General features: G+C 40.4%; 1 protein-coding gene and 1 long non-coding RNA gene across 3 annotated transcripts; one reads left to right on the top strand and one right to left on the bottom strand.

The window, feature by feature from the left end:
* Positions 1-11: 11 nt before the first annotated feature.
* LOC147752407 (uncharacterized) lies at positions 12-4,704 on the bottom strand. Of its 2 annotated transcripts, XR_015314140.1 has the most exons (4): positions 4,351-4,704; positions 3,656-3,786; positions 3,221-3,391; positions 12-755 (listed from the first exon to the last, which is right to left on the bottom strand). It is a non-coding gene; the product is annotated as an uncharacterized LOC147752407 (long non-coding RNA). The 2 variants fall into 2 exon arrangements; XR_015314139.1 differs by lacking the exon at positions 4,351-4,704 and having other exon boundaries at positions 3,656-4,144.
* Positions 4,705-5,366: 662 nt separating this feature from the next.
* LOC111268268 (polypeptide N-acetylgalactosaminyltransferase 2) lies at positions 5,367-11,749 on the top strand. Its single transcript, XM_086971612.1, has 10 exons — positions 5,367-5,390; positions 6,018-6,175; positions 6,856-7,069; positions 7,319-7,473; positions 8,321-8,546; positions 8,925-9,020; positions 9,642-9,908; positions 10,410-10,567; positions 10,813-11,007; positions 11,196-11,749. Exons 1-10 carry the CDS (start codon positions 5,367-5,369, stop codon positions 11,398-11,400), a joined length of 1,698 nt encoding a protein of 565 aa, XP_086827738.1. The 3' UTR covers positions 11,401-11,749.
* The last annotated feature ends 6 nt before the right edge of the window (positions 11,750-11,755 follow it).

Below are 11,755 nucleotides of genomic sequence, written 5' to 3'. Positions count from 1 at the left end.
TGTAATCTCAGTCAAATCTATATATGTAGATGCGAGTCCCCTTGGATACCTACGGATTCGTACTCTATGCCAGCAGTGTTTTTCTAAATATTATAAAAAATGTTTTTAAATTTTAAATTCGCATTAACGCAGCTAACATTGTCTGATTGATTAATTTTGGCGGAGGACAGAGCTTAGTCAATCTTTGATTGGGTAGCTCTGAGACACAATTTTTTATGGACTTGACCCCAGAACCTTGACCCCAGTATGAATTGAGATAAAAGTCTGAATGTGGCAGTGACCACGAGCTTTAAATATTTACCTAAGTTGATTTCACGTGTCCGCATCATTGTATTGATGTTTTTTTTTGCGCGTGAAGAGATTTGCGCTGTGATCGTTATAGTGTACGAAGGTTACGGGGAGTCATTAACAATTACAGAATCATGCTAGAGGAAGATAACATTCAACTAACCGAAACTATAGTACGGCACGATAACACTAGTATATCCTTTTTTGGTTCGCTCTATCATTAGAGAAAACGGGGAGCGCTTGTTTATAGACAAAGGATGTATTATATAACGCGGATAACATTTCCTCAATGTGCTATTAACAGCCACAATAGGTGTATTGTGATATAATACGTGACCATTGTTATAAAGTTCACCACCGTTATTACGGACGATTGTTGTCTATAATTCTTATTATCAGCGTATCACGAAACATGGCACGATTGTACTCCTAGTTAGCTTCCATAGTGAACGCTGTAACCTGAAAAGCTGTTTGAGGATGGGAAAAAAAGTCAAGTAAACGTGACAATTTAGCAAATAACGAAATCACTAAGCTACATCGTTTTCTTCGAGCTTATACGATATGAATTGTCCTTTAACGTGGATCAATGGAACGGAGTTTTTCTCCTATAGAACTTACAACAGGAAGTTTCTTTCTTACTCTATGCGTTTATCATTTCGATGCGACAAACATATTGTTGAGTTGAAGAATTAATGAGATAAACGTTGTCCGTCTAATGCGACCCGCTAATGAACTTCCGTCGTGTTGCACCATCGAATTTTCAAGCGCATACATATGTTTAGCCATACAGCGTAGGAATATCTTCGTAACAATGGCAGAAATCTTGCGCTAGAATGACTCTTCCGATAAACGAGCCGCTAGTTAGATTGGGCAAGAGATTTTCTACGGCAACGGAACAAGGCACCTAATCCAGTTCCCAACGTCAAGGTCAACGTGTAAATGTTAGCGTATATTGTAGTAGTACATATACGTACGTCGACGGATAACAACTATTATCTAGCATAGCCCTCCGGTAGACGATTTTCTAGGAATTTCAAGATCACCGTTCGTTACGTCTGGTACGTATCTCACCGTCCCTATACCGATCGTACATCGATAGTACTTGACGGAATTTGTACTTGAAACGGTTGCGTTCACTGTGAGAATCAGGCTATAATTTGAGGTAGTACTTCGCCTGAATAGATATTGACCTACTAGGTGAAATCTGGACTGTCACAACGATCAGATAGGTGTAAGTTTTAAGGACTTAGAACTCATCTACTCAGCATTATAGAAGAACTGTGTATCACTTATGAGCACAGCATACTACCGATGTATAATAGTGATATACTGACAACGACGAAAGCAACAGAAACAAGCATACGCATATTTAAAGTAGTAACATCAATTGAATAGAGATCGTAATAGTAATGGTGACCAATTGCCAACGCTACGTGGTGAAGAACAGCGGCCGTAGATTGTAGATAACTAACTCAATATTCTGACTTCAAAAATTAAGGAGATGAAAGAGAATTTGCTGATGCAAGAGTCCCAGTAATGAATGATGGTAGTGAGCTTAAGTGGTAAGGTATGAGAAAGGGCAAAAGGCGATCTACCTCGAGAGGAATTTGCACGCAAATAGAATGCGATAGCCCCCTGCTAAACGGTTGTACAATAGGCATATGTAAATAATACACACTGAACAACGACAAAATAGTAATAATCGTATAAATATAAGCAAGAGAAGCTGGTGAAACTTGATGGACCGGTACTAAGAGGAACTGAAAATTTACATCATAGAAATTACGATACGCCTACACATAGTAAGTGTATCAATTTGCATATCTTCTTCTAACATGGTGTCGCTATGTTTGCCATTCATTACGAGCCCATTGTGGCAACAACGGTCCTGACATTGATCGGGGCAACGGTGAGTAGGAATAACAAGAACAGTGAATATACGCGTTCGATGTCACACTTGCTAATTGCGTACATAACTCTAAATATGATTCAATGCATAATGCAGTGGCCTCTTGCTCAAGCGAGGCACTCCTGTTTCAGCTCTTAAATAGATATGCGACTTTTACCTATTCTATAGTCGAACGGCAACTAGTGATCTCAGCCTTCTGTTGTAGCATCTGTCTGGTCTTCATCACAATATTGTTTGCCCACACTCTCGGAACCTCTCAATTACTATGAACTATTAGAATCATGCTCTTACAAGAAAGCCCCTTCCAGCAACAAAATTGATCGACGGATAGTAAAACGGCGGAAAAGTAGGTAGTCTGATATTCGATGAAAGTTCTCAAAGTTAAGATGATTTAAAAGCATACAGAAGATTACATTTGGGCTTTAATAAAAAAAAAAAAATGTCAAGACGATCTTCCATATTACAGAGCGTAAATGTTCTTGTTCTCTTCTTTCTAGTTCACGGTAAGGCGGCTCATCAACATTTTTGTTAAAATTGTCTGTTACAACGGGGTGGGTATACTTGGAAAGTGGTTTGAGAACGGGTTAAAGCAAGCTACAAAAAACAGCTCTACCTACATGTTCGCTCTATTCTTAGAAGAGTGTAATAGGTAAACGTGTAGCTGAAATTATTGATTTTGCATTTAAATATCAGATGCGACGATTACTAAAGCTCGCTTTAATGACGAGCGTTAATGACAAGGCGTTAGGGAGCACGAAAAAGCGCTGTATCGGATTAAGCGTTTAGGAAGCAGAAATGATTTCTCACAAAAGCTATAGGACCGAGTGTATGTATCGTAATGCTATTGCTGCGACCTGTTAGCCTACCAAACTTTTTTTTTTTCGCTTAATTTAAACACTTCTTTTACAGTTGTCCGCATAACAAAAGACCATTGCCTATTAACTGTATATTAACAAATATTTACAGTGAAGTTGAGATGCGAACGTTAGTATATAATAATAGTAGTAACTGCTACTACGATACCCATATTAAATGTTACATCGTTCGGCCGACTCTTCCGTTCATCAGTGGGCAAATAACCGGAACGGCTTGCTCGCTCGCAACGAGGTGACGTACGCATTTCACTATATCAGGAGAGGACTACTTCACAAGGCTTTATGTAGTAGTAAGTTACCGTGGCTGAAGATACTCGTCCTGAAATATAAACAAAAAGAGCTTTCAGGCTGTATTGTCGACTGCATTTGAACTATGGTTTAAACTACTAATTAGAATGTACGGCTCTGACAATACGAGACATCTATCCGACAATAGTTTACACGCAGTGCACTGCCAATGTGTGCCTAGTATTGCCTTACAGGCCAATTCGATCAGGATTATTTTCAAAATCAGGTACTAGTATCCATATATATTATGCAATCAAGTTATATTATGCATTAAAACGACTTGCTGTTGGCTTACTTAATAATTATTTTAGCTGACAGGCTGTAGACACTGATTCACCATCCACTAGGCCAACCGCCTTGATGAAACACATCTCTACAAATCACAGTGCAAATGTAGTGCTCTTTTAGGAAGAGGGCAGAGTAAGCCTAAGGTTATAACAAACAAACAAACTGGTGTAAATTACAATATATGATGAAATTATATGTGTGATGAAGTATAAGTAAAGGTTTGACTTTACGAAAGTTGAGTTCGACACCTTTTCAATATATGCTCATTGACGGGGATCTATCGTTTATCGCCAGACGTAGCTATAATTTGGCGGAGCTGCATTAATTCTGGACCGTATGTACATAGATTAAATCCCCGCGCAATATGTAACTGGGATTCTGTTATTTTTGTGCTTACGGAATAAGACGATCTTTGTTAGTTCACTCAGGGCACAAGACATTGTGTCTACAACCACATATTGTACTCTTATTCATTAACTGAGCTATTCAGTTGAAAGGCACGGTTCACTAAATATTGTGCAGAGTCCAGCTCCGCTGGGACAGCCTTGAGCTTTGATAGGGGGTTAAGCTTTTTGGAAGGACATTCACACCATTCAAGGTAGGCCTAATTATAGAAATCAATAGTGTTGTGAAACATCACATAGTTGCTAGTCCGACATAACTATTTATGCGTATAGAGGATACGAAATATTCTAGTTAGACCTGGTGTTTCTTCCAATATAGCACTTAATATGTTTTGGTTTTCGTCTCAGATCCGGCAGGATGCAAAACAAGAAACTTTTTGTATATCAACTTTTCCAAAGGCCAGAAGCCACTGTCTGTGAGCATGAAGAGAATGTTGCTTTTTGACTAACTAATATAAGCTTTTAGCACTCGTGGCGCCACCTAGTGGATAATTGTACGATTAACATCCAAAGGAGAAAAAAGCTCCCACCACTCTGGTGGCTGAGACTTTAGCCTTGGATGGATGAATGAGGGCCTGGGGCCTCTCAACCTTTAGCTCGTCTGGGTGGTTTCGAACTGCAGGCCACCCCCCACCATAAGCATAGCATCATATCGTTCTATTCCAGCACAGAGTTGTTTGCATGCCAATTCGGCACGTCTCCAGGGTGGGTATCTATCTTAATTTTTGTGTTGTTTGACACTAATTCAGCTACGTTACGTACTGTGCATTGTGTTACGTGGTCCGACTGTACAAGTTGCGGCAAAAAAATCTGTGCTACCACATATGACAAGCTTGTTTTCTCCGTGAGATTGGGGTAGTTAGGTGTTGTGTATCTTTGAATAATGTGATAACTACTTGCTTTTCTGTATGAGCATTGTATCAGCTAATAAAAGACCCTAAACGAGGTGAGCCAGTAGCATTGTTTAGACGTACGATCTTCGGGAAACGTTCCGTTCGGACGACGCAAAACCATGCTGCCACCTCATTGTGACGCAGCATCGTAGCGGCAGTAAATTGAAAGCGATTTCCCTCGGCCCAGTTCTATATCTTATGACTGTCTTAAACCATAGTACGGGCTCCTGACATTTATGCCGCGTCAAAAGGTAGCTGGCTAAAGGTACGAGAATTATGGGTACTGCAGATATAGCATTAAGTCTGAATCATAATGTAGTTTGAGCTAGCCTTGAAGATAATGAGAATATTGCGGTAACTTATGGATTACGTAGAAAAAACGTGAGCCAATACCTGGTAAAAATCTAGTAAACTTCACAAAATGTGCAAGGAGAATTGCATCGAGGTGAAATGTTTGACGTTGTAGACATCAATTATTCGGAGCGTTTCTTTACATGGATTACGTGTTGGCCAATACTCAATTGTTTACAGACTCTATTTATTTATATTTTATATAGTAATTCTGATCAAGTGGATATACAAGGATTATTGGTAAACCAATATAAACCTGATGCTCCTAACGAAGTCAAAGTAACTAGGCGATTGTTAAATGTAACATGGTCGACTCACTAAGCACGGAACGTCATAAAATATTGATGTGTAATATAAAAATGTAAGGTTGATCTTGGTGCTTTACACATATCCACTATCCGTCCGCGATTTCAGTCGCGATTGACCAGCTTCACCGTTACCTTTCAGTTAAAATCGGGCTATTTTCTACACTGATCGCTAACTTCTACTCAGCGAATCTTTAAGGAAGCTTACGAACGACCCTGAAATACACAAACGGGAACGTCATATTCGCAATGTTCAGCGCTACGCGCTCGCTGTACTCAAGTGTTTTATTTTAAGTGAGACGCGGAGGCGCGTACCTAGATGACGCTGGCCGAAATCCACCGTGTGTCGTGAGTCAGTTTGCTTTGGAGTGGTCCTAGGTGGCTGCAATTGCCCGATTGGCTGCCTGCGTCGGTAGAGTCGAGCGCGTTCTTCTGGCGGCAAACTGCGTCGACCGCGGGGCCGCCTTTTGGCCGTGGGCGTTCTCTGGACGGCCGCCACCTTATCGATCTATCTCGTCGCGTCTCTTCATCGCGACGCCACAGGATCAGTTGTTCACGATGAGTGGACTAGCAGGTCTTTATCTATCCCTTTATAGATCTATTCACCTTAGATATATCTGCAGATTTGTGAATTTGAATTTTGTACCTGCCAATTAAGGATAAACGATTCATTTACTTTGCTGCGAAGACGCAATTTGATTACCAGTTTTTTGGATTTTGTTCCAGTACGATGTAGTCAAACGCTAGTTCAGTCTGTATGAGAAACCCGTTCCAAAGTGCTATTTTTCTGCAGGCAACAGAAACTCTGCAGCAGAAAAAAGACAATTGGGTTCGCTGCCTACCCAAAAATGCTTCTAAATAGTTTGCCGTCCTATGACACGAAAAGTCCTGTGGGGTTACGTGATTATCAGAGCCGGAATATGGGAAAAGAAACATACATTTAGAGGCACTGACACCTTGAAAAGTTTTTCAGTGCTCCATCTGGCATGACGGTTGACTAAACGATATGTGGCATAACGACGATGTTGAATTATTTGCGGATAATAGTGTGCGTTTACTAAAAGGCAATATAATAGCACAGCGTAATACTTTCACACTACTGCTATAAGAACCATAAACATAATAATCTATGAATGAATAGCAGTAATTTTTCCTCGAATGGCAGGTTACATTTTTCTGAGCGACCTCAATCTTCAAAATAGGTATCTTGTTCTAATTTTTCGCCGTATTTCCCTCCCTGTTACTGCGATTCAGATATATCGGCAAACGCCCTCCGGGCCCCGATCCATATGCAGCACATAAATTCAATCAGGCGGCATCGGACGAGGCGGCGATCGGGCGCCCAATTCCAGATACACGCCACCCGCACTGCCTTGCACTGCACAACAGTTACGACACAGCTCATCTACCGCAAACCTCTGTTATCATCGCGTTTCATAATGAAGCGCGATCAGCACTGCTGCGAACGGTAAGATCTGGCCGCATATTCTTTCATACTAGCGAAATTGATATATCAGAGCAGCGATAAAGGGCACCTCCAAAATCTCTAAAAGCCCAGAGAGTTTCTACGCATTTACACTCATAGACCATCACGAAAATTCTAATAACGCTCTTCGACTTTTTTGAGCTTCCTAACATTTCTTACATGATATGGTAGTTAATCTGTGTCTCGAAACTTTAAACCAACATACTACTTGTGGATATCTGTTTCATATAGGTGGTAAGTGTCCTACGACGGTCCCCGGCACATTTACTTAAGGAGATTATTCTTGTTGACGATGCTAGCGATGACCCGGAGGACGGGTTGGAGATTCAGCAAAGGTTTGATAAAGTCAGCGTCATTCGGAATCACCAAAGAGAAGGACTCGTCAGGTGAGTGTACTCTATCGACTACCAATTACAAAATTTTCGCCAGACCCAAGGCTTATTAAGTTAAAAAAAAAACAACCCGTTGTATAGAAGAGCTTAAACCGGCAAACCGAAAAATTCTACTGACTTATTACAGAATTAATTATTTTAATTAACAAAATTATTAATATTCTACAAATCACTTTCAACATAGGCTAGTATAAAATGCTACGAATTCAATTTTTTTGCACGTGTTGTATTGTTAGCACCAGATTCGTTTCGTTAAGGGTTCACTACGATACGTGAGTCAGTTGACGTAATGATCCTATCCTTTGAATTTTCACAAAGATCAATATCTATTTATGGAGATTGAAGGGAGCCACAGTCCAATGGAAATTATTAGTCGTCATTTACCACCTGTAACCTATACTAAAAGGTTGGAATCACGCTTTTAACGACGTTACTCACTATCAAATAGGACATAAGTAACTTGTATCAGTTATTTTCTGCTGCGGAAGGGCTTCAACATTGAGTTAGTTCTAACGTAGTAAATTTTACTATGGATAGATTTGCGTTAATAATCCAAAGATGTGCTTTCTTGAAGATATGTCATGTAACGTCTCGATCGAAGACTCGATATCGCTTTTCTTCTAGGCAAGGATCATATCTATTGTTTGCTGTTTTGAATAATGTTTTCATAAGAGTTAGAAAAATCAATTTCAATCGCGCGTAGTGTTAGGCTTACTTTCGCTGTAGTGCTACTATTCACTAACCTGGTAGTAAACGGGCAGGCATCTAGAGACTAGCATCATTTTCGTTTTCATTCACAGTAGAAGTGCTCGTTGATCGTTTCTACTGAATTGACCTTCAGATCCCGAGTCCTCGGCGCAGAACGTGCAAGTGCTCCCGTTCTCACGTTTCTCGATAGCCATTGTGAGTGCAATTCTGGATGGCTCGAACCTTTGCTATCTCGAATTCGAGAGGATCCAACGCGTGTCGCATGTCCCGTAATCGATGTCTTATCGATGGAGACATTTGCCTACTTTCCAGCTTCGTCCGATCTTCGCGGTGGCTTCGACTGGAATCTCGTGTTCAAGGTCGGTGCATAGACATTTTTCATACACCCCATATATATATGCCTTGGATCTGTCTTGTCCTCAGCGAGTCAGGGTTCCCCTTGCCCTTATAGCATCTAAACATATGTAATTTACAAACAACACGAGTCAGTATGATAAAGATTAGGTAAAATACATACCGTAAGAGGTATATTTATAGAACAATAAAATTATAAAACAATTGATATTAAGAAAAATGTTGTCATTCCTGTTAAAAATACTGGTCCGTGCACAGAACGCCCGACGCGTTTAATTCTATTATTGTGATATTACTTATGTCATGCTGCAACTATACACGCAGAGTAACTGGTTCTAACCGACGAAATCAACACCGAACTCATAGCAAGTAAATGCTCGCAGGGAAGTCTTCAACGTTCGACGAATTGCGCGGCAAAGCTTTCCGGATCAGACACATCGCCTCAAGGAACGAACACGATAAAGCTGCTAAATATATATGTATATATAGATATATGTGAATTTAATCCTAAATTGCATCATAGTTCGGATTTCTCATTTAGTTTACTTAACAGACGCGTCACCGATCCACCATCATACTTCACTGGCCTCTCCATGTTTCGAGTTCTACGCTCGCTATCGCCGTTAAGCATTGCCGGCTCTCTACCTGATGCGCAACTTCGAGTCTAGAACACCATGCGTCCCTAAGATTAGCAGGCAAATACGTAATTCACTAAGCTACGACGGGTACTTTTTCCTGTAGTCCTAGTTAGCGATAAGTTACGTGCCCAACTACTACTTAGATTGGAGTCTGTTCCGACGTTCGTGTTATTAATCTTTTAATCAGTTACTCTCTCATGTTTACCGCAAGGGATGGTGTAGCCACAAAGATAATTTTTTATCCACAGTAGTGGTTAGAGAATTGTTTCCTATGATGGTAAGTGTGCGCGAGCAGAATATACGAAAAAGGTAATCCAGTCAATTCCATACAGATTATAGCATCTCTCATCTTACCTTGATATGTTAGTCGCAATCGGACCGGCGCGTCAAAAGCGATAACCAGATATAAGCAGCTGATTTAACTGAACTGAGATACGAGAGAATTTCATTGTCTGTTTGCAGTGGGAATTTCTCACACGCAAGCCTGACTCTCCAACCGACTCAATTTTAACGCCTGCAATGGCAGGGGGCTTGTTTGCCATTACGCGGTCCGAATTTCGCCGTTTAGGTACGTACGATACACAGATGGACGTGTGGGGAGCCGAGAACCTTGAGATGTCGTTTCGAGTGTGGCAATGTGGAGGTACCATTGAGATTGTGCCCTGCTCGCGGGTGGGACACGTGTTCCGCAAACAGCACCCATATACGTTTCCCGGAGGCAGTGGAAAGGTAATTTTGGAAGATTTAGGATTCTGTTAGGGTTAAATGGCAGAACATATTCACAAATTTACGACCTATTGCGCCGTTGAGGAGTGGCGAGAGCAGAGATAAAACTAGCTTGCGCATCAAACCACAAGTTTCTCTGAATTAAGCGTGTTGCTTTATTACTAAGTCTTGCCCCTGAGTTGCCCTTAAGATTTACGATAGGGTATACTGTAATTGTCGGATACGCATTGTGCTATAAATATCATTAGAGCATTGGAGTGATTACAGCTATTTTTATTACCGACGTTATTCTGGCCGTAATTGGATTAGGACATAGATTGATATTTTCACCTAAAAATTATTATATATAATACTGTGACAGACGGAGGCTGTCTGTAATATGAAATGCAAGTAAACCTTCATTAGTAACTACAAAGGACACTAGCTTCCGAAGCAGTGTATTCCCAATAAACGCAATTGATTGATTTCCAGTTCAAAGTCATTCTTGGTCGGCACACATTTCAGGTATTTGCCCGTAACACGAGACGCGCCGCTGAGGTTTGGATGGATGAGTATAAGCGGCATTACTACGAACAAGTTCCTGCAGCTAAAGGCGTCCCATATGGAGATATATCCGCTCGTTTAAAGTTAAGAGAACAATTACGGTGTAATAACTTTGCTTGGTAAGTGCGTTCCATAGTGACTTGAAAGAAGACGTCTCACGAATAACGAATGTTCCGCTCTTGGAGGAAAATGAAAGAAGGCTATAATGAAAACTATACTAAATGTAAACTTAAGATGAACGGATATATTATAAGACGTTTCATTCCACTTAGGCAACTTATAAATATTAAAATTTCTTTTATTTTCAAAAAAATTATTTTACGTTTCATGGCACGCTCTATTGTATGTGAATTTAAATCTACAGGTACCTAAAAAATGTCTATCCAGAACTAAAGCTTCCTGAAAACGTGCACGGTTACATTAAACAAGGAAATCGTTGTCTTGACACCCTAGGAAGCGTCAGCGACGATGCTAGCGTGCATCTATATCCTTGCCACTATCAAGGCGGAAACCAGGACTTCCGTATTACAAAGCACAACCAGATTATGGTCCACGACTGGTACGTCACTGCTTACTTCTGCGTGTTTACTTTCATCGCGATATTACCTATTGCGTAGTCAATATTCAAGTGCTATTCGAGTCTAAGTGTAACTCCTTTAGTTCTTTTTATGATGATAATATGAAATGATAAAGGAGGTGTTTGCCTCTCCTGCAGTGTTGCTATGTTCGACTTGCCTGATGCTGCAGGTGCCTATCCGTGGACAATTCTTCGGTGGGTCAGCTAGTGTTACTTCGATCCTGTCGAGGGGACGAGTCACAGAAATGGATGCGTGAAGGCGGAAAAATTCGCCATGGTGCTTATACTGAACTCTGCCTAACCAATAATAATATGTCAGCCGTAGCAGACCGCTGCGCTGGACTAGATTCGCAGATATGGCTCACCAAGGACTGAGAACAAGAAACAAGAAACGGGAACAAATTTACGATTTTGTTCACGCTTACGTACGCAACGTCCAGCATCTTTTACCTAATAATAGTCAAATCAAACAGTAAAATCCATATGATATAATCATGTAATACGACGATTTTATCGAAACTAGCTACCGGCTGCAGTAAGTAATGATACCACGCTCACTTCTACAGCAGATTGTATAAATCGATGCTTGTTAGTATTGGCATATTCTTCTACAGCTTTTAAAAACGCTTTTTTTTTTTCTATTTTATAAATGTCTAATTGTCTGGTAAAAGTCTCGTTGTCGAAATGCAGTTGAACTTTTTCTGACGTTATTTGAATATCATCAATTATA

Source organism: Varroa jacobsoni, unplaced genomic scaffold (assembly GCF_002532875.2).
Source record: "Varroa jacobsoni isolate VJ856 unplaced genomic scaffold, vjacob_1.0 scaffold_1271, whole genome shotgun sequence".
NCBI classification, from domain to species: Eukaryota; Metazoa; Arthropoda; class Arachnida; order Mesostigmata; family Varroidae; genus Varroa; species Varroa jacobsoni.
This window is presented reverse-complemented; position numbering and strand designations above follow the sequence as displayed.

Bases quoted from the DNA above. Each gene is read 5' to 3' on its own strand.
- LOC111268268 (XM_086971612.1), top strand. From the start codon at position 5,367: ATGTGCAAGGAGAATTGCATCGAG. The intron at 6,176-6,855 runs GTCTTTATCTAT...ACTGCGATTCAG, and splicing joins CACGATGAGTGGACTAGCAG to ATATATCGGCAAACGCCCTC. The intron at 7,070-7,318 runs GTAAGATCTGGC...TGTTTCATATAG, and splicing joins GATCAGCACTGCTGCGAACG to GTGGTAAGTGTCCTACGACG.